General features: G+C 42.7%; 1 protein-coding gene across 2 annotated transcripts in view; it reads right to left on the bottom strand.

Annotated features, from left to right (window-relative positions):
* Positions 1 to 10,065: 10,065 nt before the first annotated feature.
* Positions 10,066 to 16,354, bottom strand: part of col6a1 (collagen, type VI, alpha 1) — a 32,904-nt gene continuing 26,615 nt past the window's right edge. For both annotated transcript variants that reach the window (XM_034703217.1, XM_034703218.1), the window contains exons 27-35: positions 16,142 to 16,177; positions 15,748 to 15,784; positions 15,499 to 15,507; positions 15,268 to 15,401; positions 14,764 to 14,870; positions 13,341 to 13,527; positions 13,064 to 13,235; positions 12,928 to 12,957; positions 10,066 to 12,257 (exon numbers count right to left, since the gene is read on the bottom strand). In XM_034703217.1, the coding sequence (XP_034559108.1) occupies positions 11,653 to 12,257; positions 12,928 to 12,957; positions 13,064 to 13,235; positions 13,341 to 13,527; positions 14,764 to 14,870; positions 15,268 to 15,401; positions 15,499 to 15,507; positions 15,748 to 15,784; positions 16,142 to 16,177 (1,317 nt within the window). In that variant the 3' untranslated portion in view covers positions 10,066 to 11,652. The remainder of the gene's footprint in view (positions 12,258 to 12,927; positions 12,958 to 13,063; positions 13,236 to 13,340; positions 13,528 to 14,763; positions 14,871 to 15,267; positions 15,402 to 15,498; positions 15,508 to 15,747; positions 15,785 to 16,141; positions 16,178 to 16,354) is intronic.

Here is a 16,354-nt window from a genome sequence, read left to right on the forward strand (position 1 = left end):
CGGATACACGCCAATCAGCTGTTTGGATCAACAAGCATGTAGCAGGATCAAGTAGCGGTATCGGTTTTTAGAGTGAATTAATTATTTAGAGTGAAATTTAAAAGATGGGATCTGTCTTTATCCCAGCTGTTCAAACAAGCAAACCTCCTGTAAGGCAGGGAACTCTGGATGATGAGTGATGCAGACTGGAGCCGGATGTGAGCCGCTGGTATCCTCTGATTCAGAAAGGTCCTGAAGTATTGTTGTCACTAAGTCCCTCTCCTGACTGCAGAAGCTCTCTGGGTTCGTTGACATGGGCTCACAGTTTACACACGGGCACAACCAGGTAACATGGGATCTCTCCTGCTCATTTGTTAGCACAGAACTTTCTCCCCTCTCTTCTTCGGTATGTTGGGTCTTCATCAGGAGTTCTTGCTCTGTAAACTCTGGTTCATAGAGGGATCCTCTTGTGTCCACAGTAAACGGCATGTCATCATCGCTGTCAGAATCACTCATTTTTGCAGTTGGTAGTTTTTGTTCCTGAAAGTTTCTGCTAAAAATGCTACGTGCTTGTTGATCCAAACAGCTGATCGGTGTGTATCCGTGCTCATGCAGTGGAAGAACACCAATCTGCGGGGTGCGTCTGAAAATAGTGCCAAACCAAAGGGGGTTTCTGACGGCAAACTGAATAGCTCCAATTTTTTTTTACTGGTGCATGCATTTGCACCGTGATGAGTTCCTGGACCGTATTTTCTCAACTTTAGCGAAATTACGCGAAATAGGAGGCCCCGTCTGCAGAGAATCGTAGCCTAGCTCACCTGCCGGTCCTCTGGGAATTTTCTCATTAAAGGGGAAGAGCTCACTGGCACGCATTGTGGCTACCAGGAGCAATAGTGTACTGTAACTCATACGACCCCTCTTAAAAAAAAAATGAAATATCCCTTTAACCCCTAAGTGTAACCTGCACCTGGTTCCCAGGAATTTTCTGATGTGGCCCTCAGAGCTGCCAATACTTTAAGCAGGAACATTATCACTAATGTGATATTTAGGCTCTAACACAAGGAAAACAAACATAACAGATGTCACTCTTCCTGTGAATTTCATTGGAGAAAGGTTGTGCTGAGGTTGGAGGATAAGTTGGTGGTGCGCAGCGAGGTCCAATGAGCACACAGAAGAAAGCACAAGAGAATCAATAAGTGGTTCAGAATCAAGATGACAGAAAAAAAACTCAATCTAGGCCTGTTCTGTTGAAATTCTGCTGAAATTCTGCTGCAGACTGAATGTGTATAAAAAATGTGCCTACGAGTGAGATGGTGGTTTAAGGTCCAAAGAGCTTCAGAAAACAGGAGGAAAGAGGAAATTGGCTCTGAGAAAAACTTCAGAGGAGCCAAAACAAATTAGAGGAGCATTCCCCAACTGCACACCACAAATGCGCCACATACACTCAAATCATAAATGCACGTTTTGAAGTAAATCGTGCACAGGAATATGCAACATCATGTCGTCAGAAGTTACTTTTGGCACTATTTTCAAGCACACCTCGCAGACCGGTGTTCTTCCGCTGCATGAGCAGCGGTATCGGTTTTTAGAGTGAATTAATTATTTCGAGTGAAATTTAAAAGATGGGATCTGTCTTTATCCCGGCTGTTCAAACAAGCAAACCTCCTGTAAGGCAGGGAACTCTGGATGATGAGTGATGCAGACTGGAGCCGGATGTGAGCCGCTGGTATCCTCTGATTCAGAAAGGTCCTGAAGTATTGTTGTCACTAAGTCCCTCTCCTGACTGCAGAAGCTCTCTGGGTTCGTTGACATGGGCTCACAGTTTACACACGGGCACAACCAGGTAACATGGGATCTCTCCTGCTCATTTGTTAGCACAGAACTTTCTCCCCTCTCTTCTTCGGTATGTTGGGTCTTCATCAGGAGTTCTTGCTCTGTAAACTCTGGTTCATAGAGGGATCCTCTTGTGTCCACAGTAAACGGCATGTCATCATCGCTGTCAGAATCACTCATTTTTGCAGTTGGTAGTTTTTGTTCCTGAAAGTTTCTGCTAAAAATGCTACGTGTTTGTTGATCCAAACAGCTGATCGGTGTGTATCCGTGCTCATGCAGTGGAAGAACACCAATCTGCGGGGTGCGTCTGAAAATAGTGCCAAACCAAAGGGGGTTTCTGACGGCAAACTGAATAGCTCCAATTTTTTTTTACTGGTGCATGCATTTGCACCGTGATGAGTTCCTGGACCGTATTTTCTCAACTTTAGCGAAATTACGCGAAATAGGAGGCCCCGTCTGCAGAGAATCGTAGCCTAGCTCACCTGCCGGTCCTCTGGGAATTTTCTCATTAAAGGGGAAGAGCTCACTGGCACGCATTGTGGCTACCAGGAGCAATAGTGTACTGTAACTCATACGACCCCTCTTAAAAAAAAAATGAAATATCCCTTTAACCCCTAAGTGTAACCTGCACCTGGTTCCCAGGAATTTTCTGATGTGGCCCTCAGAGCTGCCAATACTTTAAGCAGGAACATTATCACTAATGTGATATTTAGGCTCTAACACAAGGAAAACAAACATAACAGATGTCACTCTTCCTGTGAATTTCATTGGAGAAAGGTTGTGCTGAGGTTGGAGGATAAGTTGGTGGTGCGCAGCGAGGTCCAATGAGCACACAGAAGAAAGCACAAGAGAATCAATAAGTGGTTCAGAATCAAGATGACAGAAAAAAAACTCAATCTAGGCCTGTTCTGTTGAAATTCTGCTGAAATTCTGCTGCAGACTGAATGTGTATAAAAAATGTGCCTACGAGTGAGATGGTGGTTTAAGGTCCAAAGAGCTTCAGAAAACAGGAGGAAAGAGGAAATTGGCTCTGAGAAAAACTTCAGAGGAGCCAAAACAAATTAGAGGAGCATTCCCCAACTGCACACCACAAATGCGCCACATACACTCAAATCATAAATGCACGTTTTGAAGTAAATCGTGCACAGGAATATGCAACATCATGTCGTCAGAAGTTACTTTTGGCACTATTTTCAAGCACACCTCGCAGACCGGTGTTCTTCCGCTGCATGAGCAGCGGTATCGGTTTTTAGAGTGAATTAATTATTTCGAGTGAAATTTAAAAGATGGGATCTGTCTTTATCCCGGCTGTTCAAACAAGCAAACCTCCTGTAAGGCAGGGAACTCTGGATGATGAGTGATGCAGACTGGAGCCGGATGTGAGCCGCTGGTATCCTCTGATTCAGAAAGGTGCTGAAGTATTGTTGTCACTAAGTCCCTCTCCTGACTGCAGAAGCTCTCTGGGTTCGTTGACATGGGCTCACAGTTTACACACGGGCACCACCAGGTAACATGGGATCTCTCCTGCTCACTTGTTAGCACAGAACTTTCTCCCCTCTCTTCTTCGGTATGTTGGGTCTGCATCAGGAGTTCTTGCTCTGTAAACTCTGGTTCATAGAGGGATCCTCTTGTGTCCACAGTAAACGGCATGTCATCATCGCTGTCAGAATCACTCATTTTTGCAGTTGGTAGTTTTTGTTCCTGAAAGTTTCTGCTAAAAATGCTACGTGTTTGTTGATCCAAACAGCTGATCGGTGTGTATCCGTGCTCATGCAGCGGAAGAACACCAATCTGCGAGGTGCGTCCGAAAATAGTGCCAAACCAAAGGGGGTTTCTGACGGCAAACTGAATAGCTCCAATTTTTTTTTACTGGTGCATGCATTTGCACCGTGATGAGTTCCTGGACCGTGTTTTCTCAACTTTAGCGAAATTACGCGAAATAGGCGGCCCCGTCTGCAGAAAATTGTAGCCTAGCTTACCTGCCGGTCCTCTGGGAATTTTCTCATTAAAGGGGAAGAGCTCACTGGCACGCATTGTGGCTACCAGGAGCAATAGTGTACTGTAACTCATACGACCCCTCTTCAAAAAAAATGAAATATCCCTTTAACCCCTAAGTGTAACCTGCACCTGGTTCCCAGGAATTTTCTGATGTGGCCCTCGGAGCTGCCAATACTTTAAGCAGGAACATTATCACTAATGTGATATTTAGGCTCTAACACAAGGAAAACAAACATAACAGATGTCACTCTTCCTGTGAATTTCATTGGAGAAAGGTTGTGCTGAGGTTGGAGGATAAGTTGGTGGTGCGCAGCGAGGTCCAATGAGCACACAGAAGAAAGCACAAGAGAATCAATAAGTGGTTCAGAATCGAGATGACAGAAAAAAAACCTCAATCTGGGCCTGTTCTGTTGAAATTCTGCTGAAATTCTGCTGCAGACTGAATGTGTATAAAAAATGTGCCTACGAGTGAGATGGTGGTTTAAGGTCCAAAGAGCTTCAGAAAACAGGAGGAAAGAGGAAATTGGCTCTGAGAAAAACTTCAGAGGAGCCAAAACATATTAGAGGAGCATTCCCCAACTGCACACCACAAATGCGCCACATACACTCAAATCATAAATGCACATTATGCAGTAAATCGTGCACAGGAATATGCAACATCATGTCAGGTTACAAACCCATACACAAGGCAACATAAACACACAAATGTGCAAATACAAAAGGCATTGACTCTGTGGTTCATGGTATCTGATAAGTGCAGTTTGGGCTCCAGATTGTAGGAAATTAGTGAGACACAGGAAGAGATGTATCAAACATCCCAGACACCACACAGTGCATGTACGGGCACAGACACACAAATACACGCATGCACGCACAGAACATCAAAAACTGTGGCTCAGACACAGCATGATGAAAAAAAGGCAGGAAAGAGACTTAATCTGTGCTCAATTTCTGCAGAAGTTTACAAGTATTGCTTATGTCAGTGTCCCGAGTCCATTAGAATTTTCTGACGTGGCCTGCAGAGCTGCCAATGCATTAAGCAGTGACACTATCACTAATGTGATATCCAGGCTGGAACACAGAGAAACAAGCTTTTACAGGTGAGTCTGCCCCTTACATGACATGCAGTTGGTTTGGAAAGGGAGATGAGCATTGTAGATTCCACTGATGACTGGAGATGAAGACCTATATCTTTGTTTAACCCTTCTGTCATGTACGTTTCTTAGGGACAGCAATAATGTTCCTGGGTCAACTTGGCCCGGGGCATATTTAATAATCCAGAAAATCCCAATAATTGTTTTATTTATTTCATTATTAACCATTTAAATCAATATATAGTGCAATGCCATTATCCATTATCTTGACGGCTTATCCCGTTAGGGGTCACGGGAGCCAATCCCAGCTGACTTCGGGCGGAAGACAGGGTACATCCTGGACAGGTCGCCAACTTATCACAGGGCTAACACAGAGAGACAGAGGAACATTCACGCACACGCTCACACCTACGGGCAATTTTGACCAATCAACCTGGTGAGCATGTTTTTGGACTGTGGGAGGAAGCCAGAGTACCCAGAGAGAACATGCAAACTCCACGCAGAAAGGCACCTGCCTGGCCGGGGATTTGAACCAAGAACCTTCTAACTGTGAGGCAAAACACTACCCACTGCACCACCGCACAGCCCATATAGTGCAATGCTGTTCTTTCATTCTCACAGATGTTCAATGCAAATGTATGAAATTAGCCATTTTCATTGTATATGTTATTTACACTAATTAAGCCAAGCAGAATATGTTTCATAGCAAAATAATACTTTTAACAATTTTCTTTTTTTTTTTTTTTTACTTTAAAAGAGGTCAATTTGACCTGCAATAACAGGAGGGTTAAGAGAGTTTTGTTAAATTGAAGATATGCGGGTATTTCTGCTCTTACACTTACAGTAACGAGTTTATTTACTAAACCTTTGATGTGGCAATCCCTCATGATCCCCTCATTTAATTTTAATGAGCTGAAGTCAGCCATTAATGTTAATGAAGGAAGGACAGGATTCAAGACAACTATGTGCAGATGAGACAGAAAAGAAGGAGGAGGAAGAGAGGGAGAGAGGGCAGCTGTTGAACAGAGTTATTACTCTGTGAAGCTCTTCTCTCTGTTTTGGCCAGGGTTTGGTTTTTCCTTAAAAAGAGAAGAAGAGAAGAGTGGAGCATTGTGTGTGTGTGTGTGTGTGTGTGTGTGTGTGTGTGTGTGTGTGTGTGTGTGTGTGTGTGTGTGTGTGTGTGTGTGTGTGTGTGTGTGTGTGTGCACGTACATATGATGGAGAGATGTGGAGGCAGAGGGAGATGGAGTTAGGGGGGGGTTCTGGTCTCTCTTAAAAGTGTGACTCATAGAGTAGGAATGACCTCCCTCACAAAAAAGAGTAAACCAGTCTCTGCTCTCTCTCTCTCTCTCTCTCTCTCTCTCTCTCTCTCTCTCTCTCTCTCTCTCTCTCTCTCTCTCTCTCTCTCTCTCTCTCTCTCTCTCTCTCTTTCTTGGTTTCTCACAAGCACACACACGCACTCTCTCTCACTCTTTCATTTTTTCTTTATTTCTTTCACATGGACTAAAAGAGCGTTTCAGTCTGGGGGGATTTTCTGAGTAATCAGTTCCAGAATCATAAACAGCTCAAATCTCTGAACATCACTGCAACTTTTCTCCAAGAAAATCCCACACAATGAACAACTCTGTCCCTTCACTTACAAACATGCACATAGATGTGGTAACTATAGAAACATGAAATAAAGTCTATTGTACATGCAAATAAATATGCACATATCCAAACAGTCAAACTGCAGATGCATGTGCATACAGTCAGCATCATGCACACAGACAAATATCCATTGCTTCTAATCAGACTTTTTCAGTGTGTTTATACCACTGATTCAGTTTTTCCAGATGTTTCCAGTGCAGCTCCTGAATTTAAGATGATATATCTAAAAAGAAACAAACAGGATATTACATGAAACTTATGATAAGCTAACGTTTACTCCTCTTTTCCTCCGCTTCTTTTTGGAATCTTTTCACCTCCTTTCCTCCAGATGTGCTCTCTGCTCAGACAAGGCAGCTGGGAATCGTTACCTCTGCATCACACACACACACACACACACACACACACACACACACACACACACACACACACACACACAAACTGCTGTGCACCGACAGGCTCAGGGCCAAGTCCATGTGCAAAGCTGATGTCACTCCACCAGTGAATTTCAATGGAAATGTCCTTTTTGCTGAGGTTTGAGGGTAAGACAGTGGTGTGAGGTCCAATTTGCAGGAACAAGCACACAAAAGAAAGCAAAAAAGATTGAAAAAAAAAGGCTCAGAATCAAGAAGACAGAAAAAAGGCAGGAGAGTAAGTCAATCTGGGATTGTTCTGTTGAAATTCTGCAGAAATTCTGCTGAAGACTGAGTGTGTAATAAAAAAGTCTGTTTTAGTAATGTGCCAAGGTCTGAGAGTAAGATGGTGGTGCTAGGTCCAGTAGGCTTCAGAAAACAGGGGGAAAGAGGAAATTGGTGCAAAGAAAAACTTAAAAGGAGCCAAACAAATTTCAGACCAGCAGTCTCCAAATGCACACCACACATGTGCCACAACACTCAAATCGTAAATGCAATATGCAGTAAATCCTGCATGGAAATATGCATCTACATGAAAGGGGGCACGACTATGCACATGCTAAAAAACATACGCACACACAAATGCGCACTTAGAAAGGCATGGACTCAGTGGTACATGGTAGCTGATAAGTGTAGTTCAGGCTCCAGATTGGTAACTGAAAATTTGTGAGACACAGGAAGAGATGTATCAAACATCACAGATGCAACACAGTGCATATACAAGCACAGACAGACGGACACACACACACTACCACACGCATGCACGCATGCACGCATGCACGCATGCACGTAATGGACATGTTTCTACAGACAGGATGATGATTAAACATTTGTGTGTTTATGTATATTTCTGAATAAACAAATTTTGAGAGTGCAACAACTGTTATCAGGGACACAGCCCAAATGCCTACAGGGGGAATTTTTCCCTTCACCCTCCCTCACCTTTAGGGAGGTCAAAGGTCAGACTGAGCTGGAGCTGGTGCTGTAGCTATGTGTTGCTGGAAGGCATCTTGGTCATTGACAAAGTGAATTTTACTTGAGACTTTCATTTAGGTTACTACAGGTCACAGTTTCACCAAAATCTGACAAAGAATTTATGATATGTTACAGGAAAAAAAAAGACTGATTCTTGTTGCCTTTATTAGTGGTTACTAAGTAAGTTGCAAACAACATGACAAATGACAAATGACCAGAGGACAAAAGGTTACAGAGCAGTCTGACGAGTGCAATAGTTTGCAAATGTTAAACCCACTTTTTCCTGCCATCTTTTTATGTGGTTTAAGAGGCTGGACTTAGCACAAAGGTGCCTAAGCTAAATGAAAACCTCAACATACCAGCATTCAGTAGAAGACCCTGTTCATGTGCCGATGTTTAAGAAATCAACTTTGATCATGGTCACCACTGAAGTAATGGTAAGTGTACAGACTTCTGTCAGAGTTTTAGGGAGTGTCCTATGTGGTTAAAAAAGTCAATGTTGTTGTGACGCTGGACATAAAGTGACGGAATCACCAAATATTTTATATTCATCCCGAGGGGAGTGGTAATGAACGTACACATATTCAGTTTATCTCCGACCTCTCACTTATTTCACTTTGGAGATAAGTGGTAGTGATGTTGACCAATCATCACTGTCCTGAAGCCTCACCACAAGAACGGCAAAAATGTATGACTGTTCTGCGACAGATACTGCAGTTGGTCTCAAATTTAGTGATCCTGGAGAATCAATTAGTCCGGGAATATTGCAAAAATCTGTGAATACTGTCATGAGTTGCTTTTGTTAAGATGTGTTATTTTTTCCCTCGGTCTTAATTGTGGACATTTTCCCCATGTTCAATGTCTTGTGTTCTTTATTCCTTGTGTAGTTATTGTTTCTCCCTGTCTTTCTGGTTTAGTGTTACTTCCTGTGTTTGCCCTCCTTTTTGATTGTGTGCTGAATGTTTCCACCTGTGTCCCGTTTGTCTCACCTGTGTGATTACGCTTATGAGTATTTAGTCTCCGGCTGTTTTCGAAACAGCCTGCTCCATACTATGTAGAAATGTAGTATTCAGTACGTACTGCATACTACATACTGCGTTTGAAGGTAGTATGTAGTAGTATGACTGTTCTGTTGGATCTGTTTTGCAGGATGCTGGGCCAGGTGTCGCCGGATTTCCGGTTTCGGAAAGCGGAAGTAAACAACGGCCAAACTGCTTCTTTAGCATCCACTTATGATTTAAAAGGTTAAGAAGTGGTTTATATGGAATTTAATCATTTTTACAGCACCTAAAAACTGAATGCCCCGTCATATGGGGAAAAAAAATAAGAATATCTTAATATCTTCTGAACCATTGTGTTATAAAAAAATTCACCCCCCAAACTGTGTGCCAGTAGAGAAATGATCTCTTCCGCATGGGCTTCATATTTTGAGACCGGAGGTTGCTGCTTGGTGTAAGTATGGCTTCCTTGACTTATGGAGCACGCTTCAAGTGGACACATGAGGAACTGCAGTTTTTAACACGTCCACACTGACTTAATCTTTCAACAGTTAAGGTTGTTACGTTGAACTACAATGTTTTGTTTGTTTTTTAAAGTTATATTTTGGAGCATTTCTGCCTTTATGGATAGTACAGCTGAAGAGAGACAGGGCATGTGGGGAGTAGAGAGAGGGGGAGGACATGCAGTAAATGGTCAAGGCTAGAATTGAAGTTGTGACCTCTGCGACGAGGACTATAGCCTATGTGGGGTGCTTCGACAGCCACCAGCGCCCTGAAGTACAATGTTTATCATGAACACCATTTTTTGTTTGGATTAGCAAGTATGCTAATATTTTTTAAGCAAAAAAAAGTAAAAAAGAAGAAGAGAGATTTAGTTGTTCAACAAATTTGGAAAGTGTCCTCAAAGTTTGATGGATTCATCCATTATGCTAGGTCGCTATTGCTATCACTGAAGTCACCTAGTTACTGGATGTAAGAGTTAACACATTGAGTTAAAACATCTGGTGAACTCGCTGCTTGACCAAAATAATCTTTTCAGTCATTTTTTATGACTGAACACATAAACATGCATCTCTGTACGTCAAATCTGTGTGAGTGCATGTGTGGACAAACATGAGCAGAGACATCTTGGTGTAGCAACCTTTATTGGAGGAGCTCTTACAACACGACTGAGGCTGTAACTCTCAGGTAAAAATATCTTCTTTAAAACATGGGTAGAGGCTGATACACTGACATTTATAGCACCACAGAATATAACAACATTACAGTGACTCTGGGACACTGATGAAAACAAAACTGAAGGAGTGGAAATTAAAACTGGTGGCATCTAAAGGCGTTTGTGTGTTTTCTGCGTGTGTGAGGCCGGGTATCACTCCATCAGTTGCAATAGGTTTCTTTTGCAGCCATCAGCTGGGGCCGCTGTTTTCTTACCTCACTAAAGAGGTACGAAGGGGTGTGTGTGTGTGTGTGTGTGTGTGTGTGTGTGTGTGTGTGTGTGTGTGTGTGTGGCCTCTCCCTGCACAGACATTAAAGAACAGGTTTCTGTCATTCTGTCATTTGAACCAGTGACCTCGGCACAACTGTTTATGGAAACGTCGCCCAAGGCCAAACATTAAAAATCACCTCCACACACACTCGTATACATGTGATGTACACAGACGTGTTGACACCTCCACACACACACTGACACACACACACACAGATATGCAGACACACAGACAGAAGCACACATGTTGAGTCCAGCTGGTGAGTCCTCATTAGTACCAGGTGAAGATCTGATGGGTTTGTTTGAGTCTGACTGATGTCATGTCCTGTTTTTGCTGTCGGTTTAATGATCTAACAGAGCTTTCAAGTGATGTCTGGGTTTGTGTTTCAGCCAGTGTTGCTGTTGGTTTGAATTATCTTTATAGGACAAAAGCTAAAATAATGTATGCGATCATCTTAACAATCTTTTTGGTATGGCAACAAAGAGTTTGTGTTTTGATTCACAGCTGTGGCTGGTTTACTAGTGTGTTTTGTTTTTTGTTTTTTTTATGTAAAACTGAGAAACCACAAACTGGACACCACTTAAAAGAGTGGTAAGAGCTACACAAATGAGTCCACATTAAACCCTTAACACAAATACTTCAAACACAAGGAGCTTCAGTCCTGGAGAGACACCATAGTTTAGCTTTGATGAGCCTCTTTAACCCAGACTAGCTTCACTTAAACGTGTACGTCAGGTGAGCTCAGAGTGTAACAGGGTTACATTATACCTGAGATGAATCAGCCCCATGCCTTTAAAAAAAATGTAGAAATTTGTTTTATTTGTGGCCATTACTTTCAGCTCTCCAGGACCAAAACTACCTCTTTTGATTCAGGACTGTTTTACCCTGAGCGTTGCCTTATAGAAAGCTCTTACTTCCAGCTGTGTTCTGTCATAACAACCTCTAAACTCTAAAATAGTTTATGTTAGCACCATCACTTTGTTTTTAGCCCAATGACCCCTGCCTGAGATGGTCTGCCTTCAAGGCAAAATTCAGGGTAAAAAAAAGTCCCACTCTGCTTTTATTAAGACATTTCCATTTGTCTGCCACACAATCATTTGTCGTTTTGTGACATTTATTTTTTCTCCAAATAACTCTAACACAGTGTATTTAAAATGAGTGAGACTGAATACTTATGATTGGATTAGAAATCTAAAGCGTGTGAGTCCTGTTGCCACGAGCCCTCCACTCAGGGCATGGAAACCCTGCGGGAGACGGTTTGGTGGAAGACCCCACGGAGCAGAGATTTGTAGTCTGGGACACGGAACAGGTGGCGATGGGCATATGTGATGTCATCCGGACGCCCCCTGCTCACCATTGTGCGCAAATTGGCCTCGTTTACTTGATTGCCAACGACAATGACAAAGACCTCCACCCCAGCGGATGACAACTCTGAAACACGCTTCTCCAACAGGGCCTCAGTGAGGGACTGAGACCTGCCATCAGAGAACAGCACCAGCTTCTTCCCACCTCCAGATGCATCCCCACGGCCACGTAAGTTCCTCATCCCAAACTCCATTGCCTCTAAAAGGTTGGTACCATCATTTTGGAAGGTGGCTTCTCCTGCTTTGTTATGCAGCAGGGTCAGGTTGTTGGTCAAGGCCTGCTCCATTCTGGCGCTTCGGCTGTACTGTGCCACACCCACCCTGATGGTCGCGCCTCTCTCCTTCTCAGCGGTCAGGAAACGCTCGGCCAGGCGCTGTACAAAGGTCTTGCTAGTCTCAAAGTTCTTCTGGCCCACGCTGGCTGAGCTGTCCATCATCATCAAAATATCAGCACTGGCAGAGAAAGTGACTGCAACACACAAATAACCACGACAAATCTGATAAATATGAAGTTACAATGATTCCCATGAACAGACTAGAGAGATAGTGGGAGTAAACACCCAAATATGATATTAATTATTTTGCACGTTTTCAGTTTACAGAAAACACATCGCCCATCTGAGTGCTGTTTTGAGGCCAAACGCCGGTGGGAGCCATATTGGAAATGCTGAACTCTGTTAGAGGTAAAGGCGGGCTTTGAGCCTCCTCGCCAACAGCTGCAGTGTTCCCGCCTGTCAGTCAAGTCAGTCATGTCCTTAAATGGGCAAAACTCGTAGTCTTAATATCTTCTGAACAGTCGCGTTATAAAAAATTCACCCCTCGTACAGTGTGTGCCGACAGATAAATTAGCTACTTAGACCTAAACCGGTTTTTGAACCAGGCTGTAAACATGTTTATTTCTGCTGCAAAGATCGTCTTTTTTGAATGGGTGTGTATGTGGTTTCCAGCCTCAAGCGGACGCTTGATGAACTGCAGTTTGTAACACTTCTGCATGGGCTTCATATTTTGAGACCAGAGGTTGCAGCTTGATGGTATAACATCTTATCGTATCGTATTGTCAAAACCAATAAACTAACAATACAGACACTACACATTGGAACAACTCTTTGTAAATATCTGAAGATTAAAAACAGACTTACTGGGACATTTGTGGGCAGAAGTTTTCTTATCTGGATAAGACAGAAACAGAGGTTTAGTCACTTTAGTTGCTATACAAAAAACTTGACTTAGAATTGAAATAAACAACAATGTCTGCATTTATGACTGGATGTTTACCTTGACAGATTTGGGCTGTGAGGTTCTGCAAGAAAGTATCATCCAGCAGCTCTGCAAAGTTGTCCAGGACAAAAGTAAATCCTGGTTTGGTACTAGTCTTACAGACCAAGTCCTCAAGCTGCTCCTGGTTGGGCATACGTCCTGTGTAGTCATTTATCCCCACACCGCCCACCTGAAGAAGAGAAAATGTGTTTTTATGTTAGTGGGCACTTCAGTTTTGCAATTGAAGTTTAGCATGGGTGTATTTGAGGGGTCTATCTTGGTGTATTCAACTCACCCGGACGTTACTATTACAGAGTATAGTGAGAGGAGTCCTGTCTCTTATAATATCTGAACGTCCATCAGTCAGAACGATAACGACACGGTTTTCATCTCGCATCTTTTGGACTGTGTGTGTCAGAGTGTAACCAAGAGCCTCGCCAGTGTAAGTGGCCTCAGCCAGCCAGCGCAGATTTTTGACGTTCCTGTGCGCACACACACACACGCACACGCACACACACACACACACACACACACACACACACACACACACACACACACACACACAGTGTGTGTGAGCATTATCTTCATTATCATCATCCATTAGAGTTACATAGGTAGGTCTGGACCTTATCTTGGCACAAAGATTGGGAGCAGGGGGGGAATGGTTAGCCTCTGTTCAAAGAGATAGGAATGAAATGCCTATTGATTGAAAACATTTTTTTATTACAAGCTTTGCTTCAGCCGAAAACATTATCTAGTTATAATTTCAACAGTGTGTGAAACCATTGATGTTTAACAAATAGAATCATTGTGTTTCAATTCATCCACACAAAGACATCTATTGTCTTGTTTTATTCTTGAATCCACAGTTTGACTGTTTTTCAGATAAGAACAAATCCAGTAATGTTTTTGTGTTGCAGTAAGGCTGTGTGCAGAACGTACTCTCAGATGTTATGAAAAAGCACAACTTGTTCCTGTATTACTGAGGCAATTCAATTAGGAATCAAGATCCTTATATTAAAGAAAGAAAGAAAACTGAAAATCACCCAGCCTAACTCAGATGAAGTTAAGGCTCTTCAACATGCAGGGGATTTTCTCTGACTGCTTTCTTTCCAATACTTTGTTGAAAAATATTCCCTGCATGCTCATTTGTGTGTGTGAGAATCAGAGCAAACACATAAAGTGATTCGTTGAATGAAACAAACCTGAAAACAACTTTCCTGACTCCCTCACAACACTTTTCTGTAATTACACAGGTCAAACATTAATTAGGCAAAGAAAGTTAAGTTAATTAGTTGAAGAAGTTGAAAAAGTCAGGCTAGCTAATTTGCCCTCAGCTAAGCTAGGCTAATCACTTCCTGTCTCTTGCACAAACTCCTAAATCTACAAATTTTCTTCAGGTTTGGCTGCTTGTGTGAACACAAACAGCTGACATTTTTACCCCTGACTGTATCCAGAACTTTTCCTGTCAGCCCCCTAGCAACATTTCTGCAAGAATATCAATAAGCTTTTTGAGTGATTTTTTAAAAAAGAGAAGATTCTGAGCTTAGCACTTAATCACTTGAGACTTTCCTTGAAATAATGTCACATTGATGTAAAGTTGAGGCATGGAGAATATTTGTACTAGAAACCTGTAACCCTGAAATCAAACCTCTGCAGCAGTGGCTCACTGTGTAGTCCGACAACAAGCCTGACTGGTTGTGTGCATGTGAACTCACTGTTTGAAGTCAGTGAGGGTGGTCCCGTTGGTGCCCAGCTCGACGTATTCCTGCGTTTGGGCTCCACTGTACTGGACCACACTCACCCTGGACTCGTTTCGTGCAAACTGGAAAGAAAAGAGTTTCATGGTGACTGTGTGTTTTGGTGAGTGTGTGTTACGTCTACAAGCATGTGTTTTCCTCTGTCAACATTTCTGCGTCCCACCCATCCTGACTAATTATATCCAAAATGGAAGAGGAGAGTCACTGGAGAGACATAAAAACAAGTTCCAAAACCAAGAGACAGCATCTCCCATTCACACATTCTATTTTGAGGTCTGCTCTCATTGCTGAGTTTCTGAACAACCCAGAAAACACTTTTTGCAACACTTTTGGTATAATTTTAAACAAACAACACAATCTACAGGGTTACATGTGGGTTCTTCTACAGACAACTGGCAAAGACTAAAGAACAAGGTGGTAAGGTCTTAAAATTCAGGATATGATCTAAGAGAAGGACTCTACCTTGACTTGCTGGTCTCTGACCAGTCTGTCAAGGACTGTGATGATAAAGTCTTTGGCGAGAGCGAAGTTACTGGAACCGATACTCTCTGAGCTGTCCACAACGAATGCCAGGTCCAGAGTCGCACACTTACACTCTGTAGATGTACAAAACAAAATATCACAAAGTGTCTCTGAAGCTATTGATCATGAAAAAATGATTATGTTTGATTTCCAGATTGAGCTCAAACTCACCATAACAAGCTGTGAGGAGTGAGGTGTGAGGTGATGGAGGACAAAAAACAAACAGAAATGTAAGTCAATCAACAGAGCAGAAGGAAAAGGTAACACAACATAACCTGTGTAACCTTCACATCCGTCCAGTTTAGATTGCATGTTTGGCTAATCAGGGACTGAGTTGAAGAGGTCAGAGTGTTTAACGTAGAGTACATGTGGCTTCGTTTCAGAGAGGGTGTGTTCAAGAGCCGAAAGAGTTTCACTTACAGCAGAGCTTCATGATGATATCCAGAATTTCACATTCCTAAAGAGAGAGGTGGAGAATGCAATACAGTTCGGTTATACACTGTTAAATCATGTTACATAACTTTTAAAGACAACACACCCAGCCAGGTCCGTGACTGTTTCAGGCGGCTCTAAAAATAAAAAATAAAACATGATAACGGGGATATTTCCCTCAGAGGTCTGCTCGTTGAAAGGCTGAGGGGTTTTTGTATTCAGGAAATGAGATGTGCAGCTTTGGACTGAAAGTACAGTATCAGATTCAGAGTCAAAACTAGTGCAGCCTCAAGGAGGGAAGTGAGCCTGTGGGGCTGAGCAGCAAAAAAGACAGTGAGGGTCCTGATAAAGTGAACTGAGTGGATTTTTTTTTAATACTTACATCAGTTCCTGGTGGTCCAGGAGGCCCAATAGGTCCCTGCAGAGAAAAGGAGAATGAGTGAGGAAAGAAGATAAGAGTCGGAGTGATTCATCCCCTTGATCCTTGTGTTTATCTGGTTAAAAACACAGGCCTGAAAAGGTTTGACTGACTTCAGGATGACAGAGCTTGTCCTGGAAGAAAAAGTCATTCTGTGGGATTCCATTCGTCCTTTGA

This window comes from Notolabrus celidotus, chromosome 15, assembly GCF_009762535.1.
Source record: "Notolabrus celidotus isolate fNotCel1 chromosome 15, fNotCel1.pri, whole genome shotgun sequence".
Classification (NCBI taxonomy): Eukaryota; Metazoa; Chordata; class Actinopteri; order Labriformes; family Labridae; genus Notolabrus; species Notolabrus celidotus.